Source organism: Protomyctophum parallelum (assembly GCF_964188405.1).
Source record: "Protomyctophum parallelum genome assembly, chromosome: 4".
NCBI classification, from domain to species: domain Eukaryota; kingdom Metazoa; phylum Chordata; class Actinopteri; order Myctophiformes; family Myctophidae; genus Protomyctophum; species Protomyctophum parallelum.
In genome coordinates this window covers 54,276,129-54,303,628 of record NC_139700.1, presented here as the reverse complement: position 1 = coordinate 54,303,628, position 27,500 = coordinate 54,276,129, and the positions used below count along the sequence as shown (strand labels likewise).

The 27,500-nt window shown below is 42.9% G+C and overlaps 1 protein-coding gene across 1 annotated transcript in view; it reads left to right on the top strand.

Moving 5' to 3' along the window:
- LOC310857565 (carbohydrate sulfotransferase 8-like) overlaps positions 1-27,500 on the top strand; it is a 117,692-nt gene that overhangs the window by 15,550 nt on the left and 74,642 nt on the right. The window contains exon 2 of the mRNA XM_083763282.1: positions 10,312-10,546. Coding sequence (XP_083619408.1) covers positions 10,375-10,546 — 172 coding nt within the window. The 5' untranslated portion in view covers positions 10,312-10,374. The remainder of the gene's footprint in view (positions 1-10,311; positions 10,547-27,500) is intronic.

The window sequence follows — 27,500 nt, the reverse complement described above, 5'->3', positions numbered from 1 at the left end:
TCAGCGCGGCACGTTGCGATTTGCACCATGGAGGAGTCGAGGCCTCAGCGCGGCACGTTGCGATTTGCACCATCGTATGTCCTTGAAGGTTAACTCATTAAAAGTTAACACAGACTCTACAGAGCAAAGGGATTTGGAGCTATTATTATTCGTGCACATTTCCAGTGTAGCATTCTAGCAGGCATTGCTTTTGATCGTGTTATTTTGGACCTGCGCGTGTGTAGCATGCATTGTGGGGGGGGGGGGGTTGCTGTGTAGCATGAATTGTGGGGGGGTTGCTGTGTAGCATGCATTGTGGGGGGGGGTTGCTGTGCCCCTATAGATGTTGAGACCAAATCTATGCCCTTGCATAGTAATCATAATCCACTATGAGTGAGAGTACTGTTGGCGTACTGTTCAAATCAAATGCTCAGATGCTTTTCATTTCAATGGTGGCATGCAGGCCATATAGTTCATTCCAATGAAAGAGATTGAGAGTCCGAACAAAGAGCTTGATTGTGTGTTGTGTGAGTTGTTCCATTACACTGCACATTAATCATGAATTGTTAATATGACTTCAGGACATTTTTGGAATACTACGGAGATAGAGGACGTTTTCATGATTCTGAACCAATTCCAAGCCTTACTTTTGCACGAAAAACACTCTTTGGGCTAAATTTGGCCATAGCCACTTGCCCAAAATTGTGCCCAAATGTGCTGACCTAATCACATTTATGATGACGGCTTTGGCCGTTTTTAGCCCAAGGAGTGTTTTTCGTGCAAAACTAATGCTTGGAATGGATTCGGAATCATGAAAAACCCCTATAGATTTGACATGTGTCGTGAAATTTAGAACATTTTGCCTTATAATGGTTGTATGGTACCCCAACTTCCAGCAGCTGTAAAACAATTCCCCTAGGGCGGTTGAATAGGGATATGTTAGTATAGACAGTATAGACAGACACCCTTACAAACACATTGGTGAAGAGAACTCTTGGTGAGAAATGTATTCCCAGATTTTATTAATATCCTCTGACTATCAACAGACACTGATGAGACAATCAGCTAAATATAGTGAGCTATCTTGTGGCGGTCCCCGCTTCTCTCTCTCTCTCTCTCTCTCTCTCTCCGCTAATGGGTCCTTCCTTGCCTTGAAACACATGGAAGACTCCTGATTTTAGAAGGATTAGGAGAGCGGTTAGTGGTTTTAGAAGGGTTAGTAGAGCGGTTAGTGGGAGGGAGAAAACTAAAGGGAGGCGGCCGCAGCACAGAAGAAAAGTTCCGATGGGATTTGATCATTGGCCAGCAGCCAGGATACTGTCTTGTGTTCAATGCCCAGCTATATCCACAAAACCAACGACATCACCATCTGATTCTTGTCACATGCTGTGCCACTGTATCATTCTGTGTGCCACTGTATCATTCTGTATGCCACTGTATCATTCTGTGTGCCACTGTATCATTCTGTGTGCCACTGTATCATTCTGTGTGCCACTGTATCATTCTGTGTGCCACTGTATCATTCTGTGTGCCACTGTATCATTCTGTGTGCCACTGTATCATTCTGTGTGCCACTGTATCATTCTGTGTGCCACTGTATCATTCTGTGTGCCACTGTATCATTCTGTGTGCCACTGTATCATTCTGTGTGCCACTGTATCATTCTGTGTGCCACTGTATCATTCTGTGTGCCACTGTATCATTCTGTGTGCCACTGTATCATTCTGGCCAATCTGTCGAAACAATCAATGCAGCTATAGTGCATCAACCAGCCAAAAGTGAATTAACATTGATTACGGGAGGAAACATGGAGTGGACTATCAATTGTAAAACCTTTGTCTTGAACTACAGGGAAAAGCAATCAGTACCGCAAAAGAAGAGGAGGGCTTATATTTCTCAGTCGATAGCTAAAGAACAGGTGGAGAATGCACAGGGGGTCGGGACAGGCCTGGTGGTAGCCAAGTCCTACTGTGTGGGATAGGTGCTTGTATGTGTGGTGTACAAACTGTACATGGTGCATTTATACAGCGCTTTCTTTTATCCAAAGCGCTTTACATGGATTGTGCATTTACCAAAACGTTACTTGAGAACGGTAATGCAATGTTGTCCGAAACGTCAATACAGAACGCTATGCTTGGGAGACATGGTTAATTGGCATTACATTGCCCCATTCATACACCAATGGCGGAGGAAACCATGCAAGGCACCAACATGCACATCGGGAGCAAATATAGGGGTTCAGACGTTACCCACCATTCACTGTGCATACGACGCGACACTCTCACAGATCGGTCATTTCATCTCTCCCCCCCCCCCCCCCCCCCCCCACACACACACACACACACTTTTGACCACCAGACTGACAGTTTTTATTTATTTATTTTCACTTGGACGTCAGTAACTCTGTTTCCCCTATGTGAAAGCCTATTGGCCCATTTGAACGCCATGGCGATTGTGCCATTTTTGCCTAGCCCGAAGCATGCATGCCTACTTGGGAATTTTGGCTGGGAATAGGAACTAAATAAATAAACAAAACGCCAAATTCGGCACTCTCCCCACGCTCATCCCCCCAAACCCCTGGGTTCAGAGTCTTGCTCAAGGACACTTCGACACTAACTCTGTGGGAGCCCGGGATCGAACTGGAGACCTTGCCTTGCCTGTAGACTCTACCCCTGAGCCAACTGCCACCCCATTCTTCTCATTTCCTTGGTATAGCTTTTTGTAACTGATAATATGTACGTTAGTTTGTTAGGCAAATCAATTAAATTGCCTGATCACAATGCATGTCAAATGACACATTCACCACCTGAGTGGGATCTGGGGTACATTTCTCTGCCTGGTTATGGAATATTATTGCTGCCTGCAAGCCTTGCTTATGTGTGTAGGTGAGCATTGTTTATAAAAGCTTCCTTCCTTACTTATTGTACAAATACAATAGGCTACAAGAAACAGACTTATAGACATAAACATTGTCTTGCCGTGCGGCCATGATCCGGCCTGGCGGAAATAATAAATGACTGATTTGGTATCAGTAAAAGTAAAAAGTAAAAGAATGGTGAAAAAAAAAATGCAATGAAAAAGGCTACATATACCGTAGACTAGCCCATTCTGAACGGGAACCCATTTTGGTGTTAGCATCATGTCGTGCTTTACCTATTGAAAAATAGCAGATCTACAAGCTCATATCGCGCCACCGAGTGGCGCGATACGAGCTTGTAGGTCTGCTATTTTTGAAAAATCGAAGAACGACTGACATTTTTTAGAATCTGATCTCAGGTCAGAATGGGTTAATCAGACCAGTGTGTGTCCCCCAGTGGAAACCTCGTATGAATCTGATCTCATTTCAGAATGGGCTATAGTTATGCTAATATGCTGCCAACATAGTGCCAAGTGATAAAGGATGGACGCGGTGGAGAAGTTGCCAAACACTCCAAGTAAACACAGAGAGAGAGTCATCATTATAGATAAATCATGCATTCCTTCAGTTGCCCTCAAAGTCAAAAACAGTTTTTTATGGAACGAAAGGGAAGAAAAAAAAAACTATTGATCTGCAGATAATAGTGCCTGAGAAGAAGATTCACTGTCTGTCTAAGCTTCCACAAAACTTTTTTTTTTAATGGCTATATTGGATGTGAGGAATCTAGAAAGAGGGTTGGAGGCTGCAGTCAGTGAATCAATACAATGTTTTCTTTCAGTGCAGAGCTGCCCTGTGGCCGACTATAGACCTCCACTCTTCTCATCTGTGTTCATGGACATCACAGCAGATGTGTGGAGGAGGAGTAAAACAAGGGATGTTTTGACAAGCAGGAACCAACCAGCCATATACGTATATGTTCCCACAGCTTGCACTGATATGTTTAACCCATTCTGACCTGAGATCAGATTCTAAAAAATGTCAGTCGTTCTTCGATTTTTCAAAAAATAGCAGACCTACAAGCTCGTATCGCGCCACTCGGTGGCGCGATATGAGCTTGTAGATCTGCTATTTTTAAATAGCTAAAGCACGACATGATGCTAACACCAAAATGGGTTCCCGGTCAGAATGGGTTATAGCACACATTGGACCTTGGAATCAACTCTTTCAAATTACATTGTATTGTATTGTATGCTATAGATTTGATTATGATTTGTCATCTTGACAGACACGTACAGCATACGTGTCTGCTCATAAGGGACGCATGTTGCTGTTTGGTTATGTGCATGTCTGCATTTCCATACACCTAATTAAGTCTTCTAATTGAATTCAGCTTGTTGTGGAGTGAAGTGTATTACATTTGAGATTTACCCTTTTTTTTTAATGCCTTGAACATTATGGAGGTAGCAGTGGTTATAGGACCAATATAAGCCAAAGTAACCCCCCTGCACCAGAAAGGGAGCAAATTAGACCCCGGCAACTGTACCGCCCTATTTCTATTCTTAGCCCTATCTCGAAAGTCTATGAACAGGTTGAAAAGTATCTTGCCACACAAAAAAAAAAAAGAAATCCAATCTGGCTTCAGAACATCCCACTCCACTGACACATGCCTCCTCTATTTGAGCGACACGAGGTGGATGCTGGCAAATACTGCGAATACGGCGAAGGCTTTTGACACTGTGAACCACTCCATACTGGTTAACAAGCTAAAAGCAATTGGATGCAATCCTACCTGGAGGGGAGAGAAGAGATCAGATCGTGGAGGTGAACGGAACACTGCCCCCCCCTCCCCCCAAAAAACAAAACACCTTGAAGAACAGGAGCCCTCGTACAAGGTTTCTTCGACTATGCATGCACCTCTTGGTACCACAGCACCTCAAAAGGCCCTTAACCCATTGATCTGGAAACGCCTTCTAGGGCCTTTCTGAAAACCTTCAAATTCTGATGATTCTTTTTTAAATAGTTATGTTGCTACATGTATAGCAATAGCTGATGAGACACAGAGAGCACGCCGGCATCAAGGGTAGAACAACATATACGTTGCACCAGGCGTCAATGGGTTAAAACAATGCTACAGTACAGACTTCCCAAAACATACTACTTGGCCTCACTCCCCGAACCCACCTAACCCCTGCCCACTTTGACAGGCACATCCCTAGTATGTTGTAATGTATACATCGTATTATAGATGAAATAGAATATATATTGTTGAGAATCGTTCTATAGTGTCCCTTTAAGGCAGGGGTGCACACACACCCCTTATATAAGACAAGGTCTACCAACCAAAAATAATAATTATCCCATTGCTGAAAATACTTTGAAAATGTACCTGAGGGAGCTTTGTTATAAACACAATGTAGGCATGATGCAGCAGGCTAGCAGATGCTCTCATCCAGAGCCGCAGCTCAGTGGGCCTGTGTGGCTGCTGGGACTCATTCCACAACATACACAACACACAAGGACAACATACACACACACAACATACACACACCATACACACAAGGACAACATACACACACAACATACACACACCATACACACAAGGACAACATACACACACAACATACACACACCATACACACAAGGACAACATACACACACAACATACACACACCATACACACAAGGACAACATACACACACACACCATACACACAAGGACAACATACACACACAACATACACACAAGGACAACATACACACACAACATACACACAACACACACACAACATACACACAAGGACAACATACACACAAGGACAACATACACACAACATACACACAAGGACAACATACACACAAGGACAACATACACACAACATACACACAACATACACACAACATACACACAGATCCTCTGAGCTTTGGCTGCAGGGAGCACCAGGAAGACGTCCCTGCTGCTCCGTGCAGCTCCACCACTTCAAGATGTTTCCCTGGATTACAGCTATAGCAAAACATCAGTGAAGGGTACGGCTGCTCCCGGCTGGATTACAGCTATAGCAAAACATCAGTGAAGGGTACGGCTGGATTACAGCTATAGCAAAACATCAGTGAAGGGTACGGCTGGATTACAGCTATAGCAAAACATCAGTGAAGGGTACGGCTGGATTACAGCTATAGCAAAACATCAGTGAAGGGTACGGCTGGATTACAGCTATAGCAAAACATCAGTGAAGGGTACGGCTGGATTACAGCTATAGCAAAACATCAGTGAAGGGTACGGCTGGATTACAGCTATAGCAAAACATCAGTGAAGGGTACGGCTGGATTACAGCTATAGCAAAACATCAGTGAAGGGTACGGCTGGATTACAGCTATAGCAAAACATCAGTGAAGGGTACGGCTGCTCCCGGCTGGATTACAGCTATAGCAAAACATCAGTGAAGGGTACGGCTGGATTACAGCTATAGCAAAACATCAGTGAAGGGTACGGCTGGATTACAGCTATAGCAAAACATCAGTGAAGGGTACGGCTGGATTACAGCTATAGCAAAACATCAGTGAAGGGTACGGCTGGATTACAGCTATAGCAAAACATCAGTGAAGGGTACGGCTGCTCCCGGCTGACAACACCTGCAGGTGGCCCATTCTGCAGGAGTGGCACCATTTAGGTGTGACAGGCAGCAAATGCCCAGCAGGAATATTACCCACCCGTGCTTATAGATATTAAACCATTTAGGCCTGACGTCGAAATTTAAAAAATAATCTTCTAAATAAATCATGACAATTATCTGAATAACCTCATGTTTCTATGTCAGTGGTGCTCATTATTTCACGTCAAGGACCCCAAACATCATATGTAATTGTCCGCCGACCCCCATCTGAAAATATGTTGTTCCAGGGACACTCCCAGAGGCAAAGATTTAAGTAAAAAACGCTCGTAGCGTGGCACTCGGTGCCGCGCTATGAGCTTGTAGAACTGCTATTTTTCAATAGCTGCTAAAGCATAACATAATGCTTAAAACACCAAAAGGGGTTCGCGCTCAAAATGGGTTAAACTCTGTCTGCCCTTATCTAAATAATATCCTTTGTATTTGTGGTCAAGCAAACAAAATGTCTTATCTAAATAAATAACAACATAATACTGAACAAGCAAATCAACACAATGTACACAGTATATCTGCGTAGTAGGCCTATACTGTAACTATAGCATCTAGATATAAAAAAAGGCAACGATAAGGGATTATAGCTTTGGTCTTGAGCCAGAATGAAACCTGCAGTGTAATGTACATAATTAGATCTGCGTCTACTGTATGTGGCAGACAGTTGAGCCACCTGGTTACCTCATTTCTGCATTGCTTTTTAATTGGTCAAACTATTTCGGCGAGAGTGCTGAGCACAGCAGACAGTCATTCATGTTTTTTCATTTGCCTGGTTTGAAGGAAGGTAAAAAAGCTGCTCATATCATAACCACAAGGCCAGCCTCTGTCTGTCTGTCTGTCTGTCTGTCTGTCTGTCTGTCTGTCTGTCTGTCTGTCTGTGACTCTGTCCTTCCAAGGCCAGCCTCTGTCTGTCTGTCTGTGACTCTGTCCTTCCAAGCGACGTCGAAATTATGAACATCCTTTAATTGTGCACACGTGTGTTGGAGAGATATAGTGGATCAATCGAGAACATGCTCTATTGCACACATAATTCAATCTTATACTGTACGTAGAAACGTGTGCGTGCGTGTGTGCGCGCGTAAATGTGTACTCTACATGCGTGCGTGTGTGTGTGTGTGTACATGCTTGCATGTGTACATGCGTGTGTGTCTGTGTGTGTCTGTGTGTGTGTGTGTGTGTGTGTGTGTGTGTGTGTGTGTGTGTGTGTGTGTGTGTATGTACGCAAGCCACACGTGTCTTTGTGTGTGTTTTTAATTTGAGCGTGCCTGCCTGTGATGCGTGCCTACGTGCGTGCCTACCGGTATGTGCCTGTGCCTGAGCGGCTGAGCCCCTAAGTTCCCCAGCTAGCTGCACCTGCTGAGAGAGGCTGTTTGAAACAGCTGCTAGCTGCTGCCTGGTCTCTAGGGAACAGGAAGGCTGCAGTCAGCAACATCTCCTCTCTGGATCTCATGGAGAGTAAACATGTGGAAATGCATGATACACTAATGCACATACAGTATGCGTATGTATACACACACACGCACATGCACGCATGCACACGCACACACCAGCATATTTAACTATAGGCTGGCAGCGTCCTTATTAACTCTAGCTGGGATTGTTTTGGCTGCAGTACAGTAAGCATCTCTTTCTAGACAGACTGAAGCATTGCTGTGTGTCCATGTGTTTCACCATGCCTCTGTGTTGGCCGTTGGTTTATCCCTGACTGTCATGTGTCATTACGCTGGCTGTGCTGTTGTGGTTTGCATTGACGTCTCCGGGTCGTCTGCAAAGCCATGTATCATCATAGACCGCTGAGCCACTTTGGCCTGCAGTCAGCCGTCAAAGATCAGGTGGTGCCCCTTAGCTAGGATTAGGAAGCAAGCCTTGCAACTCCTGGATTAGGTGCAGAAGAGAAGAGGGCTAGGTGGACGGAACAGACAAACCAAAGTTGTGCAATTATGCAGATTATCCTTTACAATGAGGTATAGCTCGCTGTAAGGATGAGCAATACAGCTAAACATGTGGGCAGCGCCTCCAAAAGATTTGCCAAAATGCCAAAAATCGTATCGTTGCCAGGTGTCTGTCTGTCTTTCTTCTCAGAGATCCTCCGTCGGTTAGTGGATAAGCTTCATAAATATGTTGTTGTCAGCACAGGGTCTGCTGTCCCTGTCTTCACACAATCTCACAATGTTCACGTGTCATGATGCACAGCTCAGGAATCCATTTGCTTTAGCTGAGCGACAGAGCGAGGGCCACAGCAGAGCGCTAGCAGCGTTTCTCCTGTCAAACATCCACCCTTCCTCCACCTCCGGTTGTTTCACATGTGTGGTGGTTTGTTTCTTCCGTCCTGATGTATTCTATTCCCCTTCCAAGAATCACTTTACTTGCCGAGTACATTAAGGGTATGCCTGTGATATCATCATCATCATACAGAGTGTAAAAAAACCCTACTTTCTGGCCTTGACAGTCCAAACATACAGTACATCCAAACAGAAAAGTCCTATCTGATTGCATTACAACGACATTAAACTCACTTTGCCACGCGATGTGACACTCCATTTCCCGTTCACTTTAGTTTATGCATGCGCATACAGTACACTCTATACATGAATGTATGTTGTTGTCTGGAACCGTCTCATTTTGATTCAATGCAACAGGAACACTGAAAAACAGACCGTACCCGTCTATAGACTCTAGAGAGTGTTATGATTTGTCCATGTACAGTACATCTAATGAAGACTATGTAGATGATACCAGACACAGTGTTTGTCCATGTACAGTACATCTAATGAAGACTATGTAGTTGATACCAGACACAGTGTTTGTCCATGTACAGTACATCTAATGAAGACTATGTAGTTGATACCAGACACAGTGTTTGTCTGTACTTGGTGTGAATCGTCACACACCACACCAGCCTGTTAGAGCCACACTGAGGGTCTTCTAGATCAGGGGTTCTCAAATTATCAAGGGGTCCCAAATTTATTTTTGGGGACGTCCCCAGATTATATTAAAAAAATGTGCAACTGAATGGCTGGAAAATGGAAAATTAAGAGTTTACATACAGTACACACATATAGTACATGCATAAACTAAAGGTTATTGTAGCGGCCAATTTGTATTGGGGGGGGTGGGGAGAGGGTTGGGGCTGGGGTCGCGAGACACGGCCAAAGCATTTCTGGGGGTCCAAAAACTTTGAGAACCCCTGTTATGTTCTACTACCTCACCCCAGAGAACCCCCGTTATGTTCTACTACCTCACCCCAGAGAGCCGATCCGGTCTGACTTCTCTAGACTGATTTATGAAGGAAAAGAACATCTCGCCAGCTACAAGCTCACAGTGCGTCGTGAGCTTAATGGATCAGATATTTTCCACAGTAAAACACAGCAGTAAAACCTCCTATCCTATCCCCCCCTCCACCAGGTCTCTTAGGGGTCCCGCACTCAAAAAAGAGGCTCAGGGGCGACCGCGCCTTTGCTGTCTCAGCCCCCACTCTGTGGAACAAAATTCCCCTCGCGGTTAGGTCTGCGCCCTCCGTTGAGTCTTTTAAATCACACCTGAAAACATTTTTATATTCACAAGCCTTTCCACCACCAACATGATCCTGCACCTTTCCTTTTAGATTATTCTGTCCTATATGCCTGTTGTTTTATTATTGACGTCTTCTGCACTGTATTGTATTGTATTATATTGTATTGTATTGCATTTGTGAAGCACTTTGGTACAATGAGAGTTGTTTTTAAATGTGCTATATAAATACATTTGATTTGATTTGAGGTCAAAATGGGTTAAATATACATTATTTCACCTTGTTACTGTTCCTTTCTTTCCCCAGCCTGCGCAGGCCGGGCTGCAGTGGGATGAGCCAGGCGGACGTCTGTTCTAGGGCGTCCTCTGGATGTTGCGCTGCGTTCCGGGCGGAGGGAAGCGGCTGCTCCTGGTGGCCATGAAGCTGCCCTGCTCTCTCTACTGCTCCCTGTGGTTCCTCCTGCTGCTGGGAGCCGGCTCGCTGCTCCTCCTGGTGCGCCTCCAGGATCTGTCCGAGATGCACGTCCAGCAGCAGACCCCAGGTCAGTGGCTGTCCGGTCCGTATACTCTGTGTGGAGTTATAAGCTCAAGTTCATTTTTATACTCCATCACATGCCGAAAATCGGTCTAACAGTGCGTTTTAAGCGTGGAGCGAGCATCAGCCGACACATCGCCAAATCGCCCAAAAAGATTAATTATTTTTATCTTTTCGGGCGACGATCCTCCGCCCACTTTTCGACCGTCGCCTGTTCGCCTGCTTTCGCCCGGTAGTCGCCGGGTCCCGTAGACAAATGATGCACTTCCGGGAATTTCGTCTGGCTGTCGCCCGCTGTTAAAACGTACTGTAAGAACGCATCGAAGATCAGTTGTTCCATCCATCCATCCATCTTCAACCGCTTATCCGTAGTCTGGTCGCGGGGGCAACAGCTCCACCAGAGAGCTCCAGACTTCCCACTCCAGAGCAACATTAGTGACTTCCTCCTGGGGGATTCCAAGGCCAGTGTTTCCTCCAACTCCACCTTGGTCTGCCCCGGGGTCTCAGCGGTTCTACTCCGAGTCTCTCTCGTGAGAGATCAGTTGTTCAGAGTATAAATTAGGCGTAACCGCTCTCAACCTGGCGGCCCTATTCTCGGTCGAACATTTTCAAATGTTACTTATTATAGCCAAACAAAATAGCCAATCTACACGCTCTCAATGCATCACAATGTGATGTGGTTTGTGAGCTTGTAGTCGGCTGCTGTAAGTATGAAATAGATTTTAGGTGGTTATAATTAAGGTTAGGCGGCGAATAGCCAGCATCGTATTAGAATCAGCAAACTTTGCCTGATTTCTGTCAAGTATATATACTTTTTGGAGCGGTGCCTGTTTGGAGTACGGTATATCTGTCTGTAGTGCGGCCTCAACAGCTGCAATATGATCAAATGTGTTCAGTTTACACTAGTTTTCTTTGTGTTACTGTATTTACTTTTTCTCTTGTGGTCAGTATTGCACAGACACACAGCCAGTAGTGGTCCATGCTGTGCGGAACAGCATGGGAAATTATTACCACCAACCGCCAGCCAAATGCTGCTAAATGCTGTGCTGTGGCTGGTGTGTGCTAGCATGCGCTGCCAACCCCTTTGGCAGGTGGTCCACCATTAGTTGACACATTTATTGCCAAAATGCTATACTTCCATCGTGGGAGAAAAGTCTGTTTTACAGTTTTTCTATTTGCTTTTTTGTTTATATATCTTTTCAGATTTATTGTCTGAAAATGAATCTGTAGTTTTACCTAGTTATTATTATCTCTCTTATATGCAAATAATATGCACTGTATTATTTTTAACCCATTATGTCCTGCAAAGTTTCTCGGTGTCATTCTGGTTTGTAATTGTAATCCATTTCTTTCCTCAAACTTGGTTGTAGTTGTGTTCCTTGTTCTTCTGCAGTGCCTTTATATTGTGTCCTAATGGCCTAATGGAGGCCTCAATTGTTTTGTTGGTTGACAGAGGGTGACATTGCAACATCTTGTTTTCAGGTGGTAACATGTGGCTCAGACTGGATAGATTACACTAGGGGGAAAACGAACATTTGAACTGACGTGGGAAAAATAGAACTTGTGTTCCCTCACAGTGAATTGTATAGAACAATGTAATGTAGGCCTAATGTTCATGTTGGTCATAATATTCAGCAGTAAACAAAGTCCTGATACAAGTCCATTCCATTTCCATCATTTCAGGGACCGTATCTTCCAACCAGCCAGCCCCAAAGTGGCTACACTTTAGTAGTATAGGTGAACTTAGTTTTTCAGGGTGTGCAAAGAATGTGCCTGGTTTGTGAGGTGAGGTGAGGTGAGGTGGATTCTGAGTGTCCACAGTGAGCAGAGTCATTTCCAGGGCCGGGTTATATGCCACTTACTGTCTCATAAACATGGGCAATATCAAACCCAGTGGGCTTTTTGGGGAATTGGTATTTAGTTTGGCATTGTATATATAGTATATACACAATGAGCCAGGCTTAGGTATAGCTTTAGAGTCTGAATTATCGTCATATACTTGTCATTTGGGGCGCATACATTATTGAGAAAATGTAGATGCATTCCAACAGAATGGAAATGAGGGGGCATGTGTATGTATGCATATATTGTTTTTGTAGTTTTTGTAGCACTCTTTCAGAAGCATGGCGTTGTTGCCGTACCTCATTTAAGTAGAATAATATTATGTGATGGGGATCGAAAGAAAAGAAAGCAGTTAAAGGAAATTGGAAATGGTTGAGTTCCTAAATTACATTTCAACAGATCAATATAACATTATAACAGCATAAAAGAATGAACACATAACAGAGGCCATTTTTTAAATTGCATCCCCCCCCCCCCTCCATGTTTCCATCAGTGCAGAACGCACAATACCCTGAAATTGGTTTTTGTGATGTCTCTGTTTCGCAATCGCCTCTGTTTCCCTTCCGAGTTCCCTCACTGACACCATAGATTAAGCCATTCTGAACGGGAACCCCTCTTGGTGTTTTAAGCATTATGTTAAACTTTAGCATTATAGCTATTGAAAAATAGCAGATCTACAAGCTCGTAGCTTGTAGGTCTGCTATTTTTGAGAAATCGTGAAAATGTGGCACAAATCTTTGAATATAATTATATTCTTTCCGAGCGAATCTTTGCTTCTTCATATTTTGGGGGGTTGGTGGCCAAATACATCACATTTTTGGGGTCCTTGACATGAAATATGGAGCGCCACTGATACAGAAACACAGACAGACCCTAACGAAGACCTTTTGGTCGAAATGCATAGGTCCTGTTATTTATTTGCCTTGCTCATCATCACATAAACTATTAAATTTTTCACCAAAGACAGAGTGCCTTGGATTATTTTCTTTTCAAGTCTGCAATTCACATTTTGACAAGCAGTACTACTTGGAGGAAGGATACCTTTTGTCTGTATGGTTTTACCTGTATCACCAAAGAGCCCCTATCTAAGAGCCACTAACAGATCCCTGCAGCGCTTCCATTCCTCTATTTCACAGAAACATAGGGACTGTATTTCAGAAAACTGTCAGAATTTAGAAGACATCTTTCGACGTCAGGCCTAAACGGGTTAAACAGATGCAGATTTTCAATCACTTCCCAGTCCTGCTTGAGGAGCATCGACGTGGAGGGTGTAATCGTCGGGGCGTTGGGCGCATTGTGCATATCGATAATAATGGCATTCACAGCTGTTATTAGCCCTCTACAGCCTCCTGGAACACCAGGTCTGTCTGTCACCAAATCTAATGATGCACACGTACTGTAAACATTCTGCATGCACGGAATGCATCCCCTCAATCCCCTCAGCTTGCCCTGATGGTGACCCTACATGCCATGAGTAAAGTTCTTTGGTAACACTGTATCTAAAGGCCGGGGTCTGTAATGCCTTATGATCACATTTATAAACATTATAATGCACTCATAAGGCTTCATAACACGAAATCATACTATAATTCTAACAATGTCTGTCCGCCTGTGTGTGTGTCTGTCTGTCTGTGTGTGTGTCTGTCTGTCTGTCTGTCTGTGTGTGTGTCTGTCTGTCTGTCTGTCTGTCTGTCTGTCTGTCTGTCTGTGTGTGTGTCTGTCTGTCTGTCTGTCTGTCTGTGTGTGTGTCTGTCTGTCTGTCTGTCTGTCTGTGTGTCAGAAACACCGCCGTAGCTCCTCATTGCCTGCACCAATCGCTCCCACTTTTCACACAGGCATTGATTATGGAGGGCGTAACAAAGCCCTTTATTTATTTTTTTGACTATTGGACAATTTGTTAAGAGGTGACCTGGTGGCCACGGGGCGCTCAATGGCGTGACCTCTGCTTACAGAGTAGTTTATGTTAAGACCACGAGGGGCCACCAGGGGGCGTGACCTCTGCTTACAGAGTAGTTTATGTTAAGACCACGGGGCGCTCAATGGCGTGACCTCTGCTTACAGAGTAGTTTATGTTAAGACCACGAGGGGCCACCAGGGGGCGTGACCTCTGCTTACAGAGTAGTTTATGTTAAGACCACGGGGCGCTCAATGGCGTGACCTCTGCTTACAGAGTAGTTTATGTTAAGACCACGAGGGGCCACCAGGGGGCGTGACCTCTGCTTACAGAGTAGTTTATGTTAAGACCACGAGGGGCCACCAGGGGGCGTGACCTCTGCTTACAGAGTAGTTTATGTTAAGACCACGAGGGGCCACCAGGGGGCGTGACCTCTGCTTACAGAGTAGTTTATGTTAAGACCACGAGGGGCCACCAGGGGGCGTGACCTCTGCTTACAGAGTAGTTTATGTTAAGACCACGAGGGGCCACCAGGGGGCGTGACCTCTGCTTACAGAGTAGTTTATGTTAAGACCACGAGGGGCCACCAGGGGGCGTGACCTCTGCTTACAGAGTAGTTTATGTTAAGACCACGAGGGGCCACCAGGGGGCGTGACCTCTGCTTACAGAGTAGTTTATGTTAAGACCACGAGGGGCCACCAGGGGGCGTGACCTCTGCTTACAGAGTAGTTTATGTTAAGACCACGAGGGGCCACCAGGGGGCGTTACCTCTGCTTACAGAGTAGTTTATGTTAAGACCACGAGGGGCCACCAGGGGGCGTGACCTCTGCTTACAGAGTAGTTTATGTTAAGACCACGGGGGGCCTCCAGGGGGCGTTACCTCTGCTTACAGAGTAGTTTATGTTAAGACCACGAGGGGCCACCAGGGGGCGTGACCTCTGCTTACAGAGTAGTTTATGTACTGCTGCCCTCGCCGTTCATCAGACAGAGGAACCGCTGGCAAAATGCGTGGCCTAACAAGTTAACAGTTTGACTGCGGGACAAAAACATCGCTATCCCCACTTGACTGCCTATAGTTTCTCACTAACCTTTGAAGAATTGACTCGTGAATGGGAGGGAAAGTGTTTTAAAAGTGTCTTTTTATTTTAAGATGCTAGAATAGATCTTAGATCTATTTGACAGTGACAGAAACATAATTGCCTTCCTTCCTTTTTATATTTTTGGGGCTTTTTGCCTTTGTTGATATATAGTAGTAGATTGACAGGAAACGGGGAGAGAGATAGGGGGGGAAGGTCGTCGGGACTCAAACCCGCGACACGCTGTCAGGCTAGGATTACCAGCCTATAGGCGCCTGGACCGCTAGGCCGGCCCAGGCCATAATAAATGCCTTCCTTGATGCATGAATTAAGTGTCAACGACCATCAGCTGGTCACAGTCACAGGCCTCTGAGTCTGTTTACTTTCTATCCACCTTGAATGATGGAATATTATTTTGGATCACTGCAGATTATGGTATAAACTCACATATCACAGCCCCCTGGCTATACTACTGTATGCGTCCCTCACTTTTTGGGAACCGTGGGCCTACAGTATCCATATTCTTGGCGTGTCGTGAAAACAAGGCAAAGATTCTGCCAAAAAATAGGTGAATATTTCCTGAATATACTGTAGCAGATCTACAAGCTGCGAGTGAGCTTGTACACGTCGATGGGCTGCTGTTCTCTGTGGAGAGATCTGGTGTAGAGGGCAAAAAGGAAGGCCCCGATATATAGCCCTGGAGGATATCAGGCCACTGAAGTACACACTAACTAGTGCAGGGTTTTGGTGTTTTAAAGCATTATGTTATGCTTTAGCTATTGAAAAATAGCAGATCTACAAGCTCATAGCGCGGCACCGAGTGCCGCGCTACGAACTTGTAGGTCTGCTATTTTTTTTTTATCGTGAAAATGTGCCTCAAATCTTTGAATATATATTATTACAGAGTGAACATTTTAACTCAAATCTTTGCTTCTGGGAGGTCTCTGGAAACAACATATTTTCAGATGGCAATTACATTACATTTTTGGGGGTCCTTGACATGAAATATTGAGAACCACTGATATAGAAACATGTCAGGTTTTTCAGGAAAAAAGGCGTTTTAAAAATAATTATTGTAAATTTCGATGTCAGGCCTAAATGGGTGGCCTTGACTCCTAAGTGGTTAGGTGTAACATCTTAGTATTCACCATATGATTTTCATGTTCTTAACCTTGCTCATAACCAAAGCAGCTTCTTCTATGTAGTACAGCAAGATGTGCACAGAATTCTAAATGAATCTGTCACTTGTCATTGCTAATGTAAAAGCATCCTCTCCGTGCGTGCGGGCGGGCGGGCGGGCGGGGCGGAGGAGAGAGGCTGTTGGCATCATCAGTGCTGCTCTCTGCCACCAGGGGTGAAACCATTCATCAACCCGTCGGTCAGCATGACATTAACCCATTCTGACCTGAGATCAGATTCATACGAGGTTTCCACTGGGACACAACACTGGTTCGATGAACCCATTCTGACCTGAGATCGGATTCTAGAAATGTCAGTCGTTCTTAGATTTTTCAAAAATAGCAGACCTACAAGCTCGTATCGCGCCACTCGGTGGCGCGATACGAGCTTGTAGATCTGCTATTTTTCAATAGCTAAAGCATGACATGATGCTGACACCAAAATGGGTTCCCGTTCAGAATGGGTTAATCACATAAACTTTTACTAGGGTTTAATCGTCGCATATCAGTCTAGTGATTTACTGGATCATTATAAAATAATTTGCTATTTGCCAACTTATTATAATATGAAAAGTTCTGCAGTTTTTCTGCATGGTAAAAAAAAACATAATAGGTCATTTCCAGATAGCGTGGTCACCTGAGATAGTGGCTGATAGGCCTGTTGACACAGGCATCTATTAATCAATATTAGGCACACAAACATTATGCATCATTTAGATCGTGATCAGCTTCACACAATGTGTCCTTTATTTATTCATTTACTATGAAATCGTGCATTTCCCGTCAGTCAGTTCAATCAGTCAGTCAGATCGTTCAGTCAGTCAGTCAGTCAGTCAGTCAGTCAGTCAGTCAGTCAGTCACCCTGTACACTCAAGACACGCTCCATATATGGCCAGTACAAAATTCATTCCATATGTTGATCCTTCCCCATCCATCCTTCCTCTTTCATGTCTCCCTTTTGACCGATACCTGTCCATTTAAACTCTAGTGCCCAGCGAAAAGTGCCCAGTTCTCAACAGGCCCGAAAATTAAGGCCCGGCCCTACCTGGGCCCTCATCAAACCCTGTACACTCAAGACACGCTCCATATATGGCCAGTACAAAATTAATTCCATATGTTGATCTGACCCCCCCATGTCAAAGCACCAGCACTCGCCCAGCAGTCTGCTGTCACCCAGGAGTCTTACTGCATGGTGTTATGTTAAGATATCTCAACTAAATCTCAACATAGGAGGGTGAAGTGGCCTCTATGTCGAGTCACTGGAATCGTCTGAATGTGCGCTGTATGTGTGTGTGTGTGTGTGTGTGTGTGTGTGTGTGTGTGCGCGCGTGTGTGTGTGTGTGTGTGCGTGTGTGTACATGCGTGCGTTTGTTTGTGTGTCTGGAGGGTAGAGGGGTGCCCCAAAAACATCCTCCTGAAACATCTCATCTAAATGTATGAGCATCTGCTTTGCTCCGCAGGTGCCCGTCTGGTTGTGAGAGCAACAGTGTTGACAGGATCCTGGGAGCGATCGATCAATATACGCTTTTCAGCAAGTCGGGCCACTCTACTCTGCCTCTGACTTTATTAAATTGCCGGCATGAATTTGCAGTTGGAACAGTCTGTGGTCCTCCTCTGCCTATTGGGCGTATAGACCTGTATTTTACTGTGTATGATAAAGGTTATAGATAGTCTCAGATGATGAAAGGAGCCATTATCCATTGACTCTGCTGCAGTATAGTGGTAGTGGTAGTATTGATGGGTCGGGTCGAAACACATTTTAAGAGTGCACGACTTCCAAGCTTCACAGATTTTATATATTTTTCTGTCTTTGAATTCTAGGTGGCTTTTTTTTATAGATTGCCACGACCCCTAAAGCCCGAGTGAATCGCTCATAAGAGAATTTCATAAGAGAGGTCGCGAGCGCTCAGCTGACCGCGCCGCCTTCCACTGAACTGGCAGACGCTGGGAGCAGCTATTCCATCTCCCTACAAGCTCACAATGTGTCGCGTTGCGACGCATTGTGTGAGCTTGTAGATCGGCTATTTTCAATAGATTCACTACACATTTTGAACTTGTGAATTAATGGGACATTCTGCAATATGAATACTTTTACTTTTAGTACTTTAAGTACATTTTGATGCCGATACTTTTGTACTTTTACTCAAGTACATTTTCAATTCCGTACTTTTACTTAACTAAGTATAGTTCTAAATTGCAGTATTGATACTTTTACTTAAGTAAAACAATCGAGTACTTTTTCCACCACTGACCTATAGGTGATGTTATAGTCTGTTATAGTACTTTCCACTGGTGTTGATTATGAGGTGCGGTTAAAGGCAATTATACATCGTTTATCGTTTCCAGGAAGCAATCTGATTGGTTGAAACAGCCTTCTAGCCGTGGTTCAAACCACTCCACACCTCATCAAAACAAAGAATTCACCTGCTCTGTTTTCCCAGAGGAGCGCAGCAAACTCGGTGGCTATAGGCTAGCTAGTTTCTTAGGACATTTTGTGGTCGTACTAGTGACTACATCTGTTTTCTTAGTTTTAAGGGTAACTGTTATCGCGGGGGTGCATTAATGACGTTAAACCACACCCCCTCTCTCTCGTGTAATTTTGCTTAAACGTACTCTTTGTCAAGTGTCAAGTGTCTCACAACGATCTCACAAGTTGTGTTACAGCAGCAGCAATTAGTGTGCAACGATGACCTTGCATTTTGTAGCCTCTGTTCTAGGAACATTCCACTGTTGCAGACAGTGGAACAGCACTGTCCGGAATAGGAAATGTGCCACATCACAGTTGGCCTATAATTGGCTGTGTTGTTCTGTTTGGGTTGGTGGTGGGAGTCACGACTGAAATCCATCTGGTCCGGCTGGGTCTTTCTTCTCATTGATTTCTTTTATAAAAAGGGAATAAGTCATATTACATTTCTCATTGATTGAACTATGATGTTCCCACTCAGCTGGCCACCATACAATAATACGCCTGGTAGAGAGACTGCTGCTAAAAATAGAACGGTTCTCTCCTCCATCATCGATTCAGCCCAGCGTTAACTATAGTCTCTGCTCCCTGGCTCGGTTAGTGGATGATTGGATGTCCCTAAAACCTGATTGATTAGCATGTAATTGATTTCGGCGCGCCGCTCTGGGAATCGCAGAAGTGCACAAGATTGCAAACGGCGATAAGTTGCGTTGCGTTTTGGATGGTTGTTTCTGCTTAACCCATTTTGACCTGGGAACGTGTCTACAAATGTATTCGAAATCATGACAGTTTTCTGAAAAACCCCATGTTTCTGTGTCAGTGGTGCTCAAACTATTTCATGTCAAGGACCGCCAGAATTATATGTATTTGGCCGCCGACTCCCATCTGAATATATGTTTTTCCACGGACACTCCAGACGCAAAGTTTTGAGTTAAAAACGTTCGCTCTGAAAGAATATATATTCAAAGGTTTGCGCCACATTTTTCCGATTTTTCAAAAATAGCAGACCTACAAGCTCATAGCGAGTGCCGCGCTATGAGCTTGTAGATCTGCTATTTTTCAATAGCTAAAACGTAATGCTTAAAACACCAAGAGGGGTTCCCGTACAGAATGGATTAATTGGATCAATGCTAAGATCAGACCTGTGAAACCAAAGCTCGCTTGTTTCCACCATGTTGTGTAATCCTAGTAGCGTTTGAGTGCCGCTCCAGTTCAACCACCACCGGATTGCAAATTGCATTTATTTCGAGATTCGTCTCAACAGCTTTACTTTGTACACCATGTAGGTACTATACAAATCATTTTGGTGGAACTTGAACTTTGCCTTTTTGTTGTTATTATTATTATTATTATAACGGGAACTCGCTGTGCCGAGGATGCAACACAGGAGGCGTGTCTGTGTTAAGCTGCGGTGAGGAAAAGGAGAATCACATTAGGTTACATCAACGCCTTCTCTGGCCACTCTCTCTCTCTCTCTCTCCACCATGCGTTGACGATTGAATTTCCCCTCTAAAGCGAGCTAATACATTTTGAAAGTTGGGGCGACTATCGGTGTGTGTGATGAGTGTGATGTAGGTCCTAGGTCCTCCATTCTTTTCCGCCGACCTCACGCCGACTGTTCTTGTATTCTTTATTCTTTGTTTTACTGAGAATAATTTTAGAAATAAGTTTAGGTTTAGGCATAGTTTTACTGGGGTTAAGTTTAGGTATAGGGTTAGGTTTAGGCATAGTTTTACTGGGGTTAAGTTTAGGTATAGGGTTAGGTTTAGGCATAGTTTTACTGGGGTTAAGTTTAGGTACAGGGTTAGGTTTAGGCATAGTTTTACTGAGGTTAAGTTTAGGTATAGGGTTAGGTTTAGGCATAGTTTTACTGAGGTTAAGTTTAGGTATAGGGTTAGGTTTAGGCATAGTTTTACTGGGGTTAAGTTTAGGTACAGGGTTAGGTTTAGGCATAGTTTTACTGAGGTTAAGTTTAGGTATAGGGTTAGGTTTATAGGCATAGTTTTACTGAGGTTAAGTTTAGGTATAGGGTTAGGTTTAGGCATAGTTTTACTGAGGTTAAGTTTAGGTATAGGGTTAGGTTTAGGCATAGTTTTACTGAGGTTAAGTTTAGGTATAGGGTTAGGATTAGGCATAGTTTTACTGAGGTTAAGTTTAGGTATAGGGTTAGGTTTAGGCATAGTTTTACTGAGGTTAAGTTTAGGTATAGGGTTAGGTTTAGGCATAGTTTTACTGAGGTTAAGTTTAGGTATAGGGTTAGGTTTAGGCATAGTTTTACTGAGGTTAAGTTTAGGTATAGGGTTAGGTTTATAGGCATAGTTTTACTGAGGTTAAGTTTAGGTATAGGGTTAGGTTTATAGGCATAGTTTTACTGAGGTTAAGTTTAGGATATAGGGTTAGGTTTATAGGCATAGTTTTACTGGGGTTAAGTTTAGGTATAGGGTTAGGTTTAGGCATAGTTTTACTGAGGTTAAGTTTAGGTATAGGGTTAGGTTTAGGCATAGTTTTACTGAGGTTAAGTTTAGGTATAGGGTTAGGTTTAGGCATAGTTTTACTGAGGTTAAGTTTAGGATATAGGGTTAGGTTTATAGGCATAGTTTTACTGAGGTTAAGTTTAGGTATAGGGTTAGGTTTAGGCATAGTTTTACTGAGGTTAAGTTTAGGTATAGGGTTAGGTTTAGGCATAGTTTTACTGAGGTTAAGTTTAAGATATAGGGTTAGGTTTATAGGCATAGTTTTACTGAGGTTAAGTTTAGGATATAGGGTTAGGTTTAGGCATAGTTTTACTGAGGTTAAGTTTAGGTATAGGGTTAGGTTTAGTCATAGTTTTACTGAGGTTAAGTTTAGGTATAGGGTTAGGGTTAGGCATAGTTTTACTGAGGTTAAGTTTAGGATATAGGGTTAGGTTTAGGCATAGTTTTACTGAGGTTAAGTTTAGGATATAGGGTTAGGTTTAGGCATAGTTTTACTGAGGTTAAGTTTAGGTATAGGGTTAGGTTTAGGCATAGTTTTACTGAGGTTAGGTTTAGGTATAGGGTTAGGGTTAGGCATAGTTTTACTGAGGTTAAGTTTAGGTATAGGGTTAGGTTTAGGCATAGTTTTACTGAGGTTAAGTTTAGGATATAGGGTTAGGTTTAGGCATAGTTTTACTGAGGTTAAGTTTAGGTATAGGGTTAGGTTTAGGCATAGTTTTACTGAGGTTAAGTTTAGGTATAGGGTTAGGTTTAGGCATAGTTTTACTGAGGTTAAGTTTGGGTATAGGGTTAGGTTTAGGCATAGTTTTACTGAGGTTAAGTTTAGGTATAGGGTTAGGTTTAGGCATAGTTTTACTGAGGTTAAGTTTAGGTATAGGGTTAGGTATATAGGCATAGTTTTACTGAGGTTAAGTTTAGGTATAGGGTTAGGTTTAGGCATAGTTTTACTGAGGTTAAGTTTGGGTATAGGGTTAGGTTTAGGCATAGTTTTACTGAGGTTAAGTTTAGGTATAGGGTTAGGTTTAGGCATAGTTTTACTGAGGTTAAGTTTAGGTACAGGGTTAGGTATATAGGCATAGTTTTACTGGGGTTAAGTTTAGGTATAGGGTTAGGTTTATAGGCATAGTTTTACTGAGGTTAAGTTTAGGATATAGGGTTAGGTTTATAGGCATAGTTTTACTGGGGTTAAGTTTAGGTATAGGGTTAGGTTTAGGCATAGTTTTACTGAGGTTAAGTTTAGGTATAGGGTTAGGTTTAGGCATAGTTTTACTGAGGTTAAGTTTAGGTATAGGGTTAGGTTTAGGCATAGTTTTACTGAGGTTAAGTTTAGGATATAGGGTTAGGTTTATAGGCATAGTTTTACTGAGGTTAAGTTTAGGTATAGGGTTAGGTTTAGGCATAGTTTTACTGAGGTTAAGTTTAGGTATAGGGCCCAGGCCGTAGCGTAACGGTCTGGGCACCGGACTGGTAATCCAGTCGCAGTGTGCCGCGGGTTCGACTCCCGGACCCGACACGGCCTTTACTGCATGTCATCCCCCCATCTCTCTCCCGTTTCCTGTCAGCCTACTGTCTGTCCCTTCAAAAATCAATAAAAGGCGTAAGCCGCAAAACAATATCTTAAAAAAAAAAAAAAAGTTTAGGTATAGGGTTAGGTTTAGGCATAGTTTTACTGAGGTTAAGTTTAGGTATAGGGTTAGGTATATAGGCATAGTTTTACTGGGGTTAAGTTTAGGTATAGGGTTAGGTTTATAGGCATAGTTTTACTGAGGTTAAGTTTGGGTATAGGGTTAGGTTTAGGCATAGTTTTACTGAGGTTAAGTTTGGGTATAGGGTTAGGTTTAGGCATAGTTTTACTGAGGTTAAGTTTAGGTATAGGGTTAGGTTTAGGCATAGTTTTACTGAGGTTAAGGTTAGGTATAGGGTTAGGTATATAGGCATAGTTTTACTGGGGTTAAGTTTAGGTATAGGGTTAGGTTTATAGGCATAGTTTTACTGAGGTTAAGTTTAGGATATAGGGTTAGGTTTATAGGCATAGTTTTACTGGGGTTAAGTTTAGGTATAGGGTTAGGTTTAGGCATAGTTTTACTGAGGTTAAGTTTAGGTATAGGGTTAGGTTTAGGCATAGTTTTACTGAGGTTAAGTTTAGGTATAGGGTTAGGTTTAGGCATAGTTTTACTGAGGTTAAGTTTAGGATATAGGGTTAGGTTTATAGGCATAGTTTTACTGAGGTTAAGTTTAGGTATAGGGTTAGGTTTAGGCATAGTTTTACTGAGGTTAAGTTTAGGTATAGGGCCCAGGCCGTAGCGTAACGGTCTGGGCACCGGACTGGTAATCCAGTCGCAGTGTGCCGCGGGTTCGACTCCCGGACCCGACACGGCCTTTACTGCATGTCATCCCCCCATCTCTCTCCCGTTTCCTGTCAGCCTACTGTCTGTCCCTTCAAAAATCAATAAAAGGCGTAAGCCGCAAAACAATATCTTAAAAAAAAAAAAAAGTTTAGGTATAGGGTTAGGTTTAGGCATAGTTTTACTGAGGTTAAGTTTAGGTATAGGGTTAGGTATATAGGCATAGTTTTACTGGGGTTAAGTTTAGGTATAGGGTTAGGTTTATAGGCATAGTTTTACTGAGGTTAAGTTTAGGATATAGGGTTAGGTTTATAGGCATAGTTTTACTGGGGTTAAGTTTAGGTATAGGGTTAGGTTTAGGCATAGTTTTACTGAGGTTAAGTTTAGGTATAGGGTTAGGTTTAGGCATAGTTTTACTGAGGTTAAGTTTAGGTATAGGGTTAGGTTTAGGCATAGTTTTACTGAGGTTAAGTTTAGGATATAGGGTTAGGTTTATAGGCATAGTTTTACTGAGGTTAAGTTTAGGTATAGGGTTAGGTTTAGGCATAGTTTTACTGAGGTTAAGTTTAGGTATAGGGTTAGGTTTAGGCATAGTTTTACTGAGGTTAAGTTTAGGATATAGGGTTAGGTTTATAGGCATAGTTTTACTGAGGTTAAGTTTAGGATATAGGGTTAGGTTTAGGCATAGTTTTACTGAGGTTAAGTTTAGGTATAGGGTTAGGTTTAGGCATAGTTTTACTGAGGTTAAGTTTAGGTATAGGGTTAGGGTTAGGCATAGTTTTACTGAGGTTAAGTTTAGGATATAGGGTTAGGTTTAGGCATAGTTTTACTGAGGTTAAGTTTAGGATATAGGGTTAGGTTTAGGCATAGTTTTACTGAGGTTAAGTTTAGGTATAGGGTTAGGTTTAGGCATAGTTTTACTGAGGTTAGGTTTAGGTATAGGGTTAGGGTTAGGCATAGTTTTACTGAGGTTAAGTTTAGGTATAGGGTTAGGTTTAGGCATAGTTTTACTGAGGTTAAGTTTAGGATATAGGGTTAGGTTTAGGCATAGTTTTACTGAGGTTAAGTTTAGGTATAGGGTTAGGTTTAGGCATAGTTTTACTGAGGTTAAGTTTGGGTATAGGGTTAGGTTTAGGCATAGTTTTACTGAGGTTAAGTTTAGGTATAGGGTTAGGTTTAGGCATAGTTTTACTGAGGTTAAGTTTAGGTATAGGGTTAGGTATATAGGCATAGTTTTACTGGGGTTAAGTTTAGGTATAGGGTTAGGTATATAGGCATAGTTTTACTGAGGTTAAGGTTAGGAATAGAGTTAGGTTTAGGCATAGTTTTACTGAGGTTAAGGTTAGGAATAGAGTTAGGTTTAGGCATAATTTTACTGAGGTTAAGGTTAGGAATAGAGTTAGGTTTAGGCATAGTTTTACTGAGGTTAAGGTTAGGAATAGAGTTAGGTTTAGGCATAGTTTTACTGATGTTAAGGTTAGGAATAGAGTTAGGTTTAGGCATAGTTTTACTGAGGTTAAGGTTAGGAATAGAGTTAGGTTTAGGCATAGTTTTACTGAGGTTAAGGTTAGGAGTTCCGCCGGCTGTACGCCCTGAGGTGAGTTGGTAAAGGGTAAAGGGTAAAGGGTGAAGGGTAAAGGGTAAAGTTGGTGAGTTGGTAAAGGGGCGACTCGTTTTGCTATTCGAGCGTAAAACCACTCAGGGCTTTATTAAAGGGACACTTTACCCTTTTTGCAAAAAAATACATGTTAATGACGTTTAGAAGCTTTAGAACACTTTCCTGGGGGTCTTTATGTGTGTAATAATGTGGTTTTAGATATTTTAGATTGTAGCAGTGAGTCTAAAATATCTGAAACCACATATTTACATACATAAAGACCCCCAGGAAAGTGTTCTAAAGCTTCTAAACGTCATTGACATATATTCTTTTGCAAAAAGGGTGAAGTGTCCCTTTAAGCAATGCCACCGGCTGCTCCACTGTCTCTGTATGAGAAGTGTTTGTGCTTTTAGGGGCCCTTGAGTGACGTTTACATTATTTCTCACCGTGGTCATAAATGTCGCAGTACGTTATGGCATCTTTCTCCAGTCTTACAGAAGAAGGATGTCTCTCTAGAGCCCTGTATGCGTTAAGAGGAAGACTAAAATAGACACTCAATCCATGGATTTGTTTACCGTCACAAAGGGGGGAATATTTCCGCTCGGTGTCATCCGCGCGGTTCAAGGCTGAGGTTAAAAAGCAAACGGTTGCCTAGGACGGTTCCATTCTTTAAGAAATCAACCTCCTCCGTGACCCACAGTGCTTCACCGAATTGTTATTTTTCAGCTGCACGTATTTTCATTTTTCTTCCTTTTGTGATATCTGACAGGGTACGCACCGACGCAGGAGAATTATAAAAGAATACGGTGAAGGACCTTGACAGGAGCCTCGTGTTCTCTCATGTCTCTATTGTGTACGAGGGGCAAAACATCACGTCAACATCCATCAAGTGGAGGTTATTTCAATAACATAAGAGTTCAATTTTAACCTACTGGTTCATCTTGCTTTTCCCACCACATAATTACAGAGGCTTTTGGTATAGTTGAAGATGAAACGGAATAATTCGTTTTAAATTTCGGATTATGTTTTAGTCGTCGTCGTCGTCGTTGTCCCCCCCCCCCCCCCCCCTCCCCCTCCCTCCCCCCCACACCTTCACATGGTACAGTTGCACCGCTCACTTCACACAAGTGTGATTTATTTTTGATTGGCCGTATGCCGGAATAGGGAATTGACCCTTAACAATATATTTAAAGGATCTGGTCATAACTCATGTCCTCCATAGAGTGTTATTATGTGTATTTTCTGGTGAGGAATACGGAATTAGAGCTGGGCAATATAACATATTGTGATATATGAGACTATAGATATTGTCTGGTATTTTGGTTATAATTGTGATATAGCTTTTAAGAGCAATGCAGCAAGTCATAATCTTTGTACCTGTACACATGGCCATAAACTGATCCTAATTATGTCATATTTTCCTGGTCTTAATCCATTCTGACCGGGCACCCATTTTGGTGTCGGCATCATGTTATGCTTTAGCTATTAAAAAATAGCAGATCTACAAGCTCATATCGCGCCACCGAGTGGCGCGATACGAGCTTGTAGGTCTGCTATTTTTGAAAAAAATCGAAGAACGACTGACATTTTTAGAATCTGATCTCAGGTCAGAATGGGTTAATCAGACCAGTGTGTATCCAGTGGAAATCTCGTATGAATCTGATCTCAGGTCAGAATGGGTTAACGGCTGCATTATTGCAGTGTTTGATGAATAAAACTCTCTCCTAGCAGAGGGAAATAAACAATGCACGACTCCACCTGCTTGGTCATCACATCCACATTACTAATGACCTTTTGACAGAATTGTGCCAATATAGTCATCTCGAGGTATTAGGTAAAACATATTGCGATATTTGATTTTGTCAATATCGCCCAGAGAGAAATCAATCTAGATTAAGCAAAAGTCTCAAGGCCGTGCACCTCAACAATATAATAATAATAATAATAATAATAATAATAATAATAAAACAGCCAGCACACACAGTAAATGTCTTTTTCACATGCAGAGAAACCCAACACATTTCTACATTCATGCAGCTCGGCAAGACCGAATGGTACAAATACTGGTACAAATAAACCATCCCTTATAAC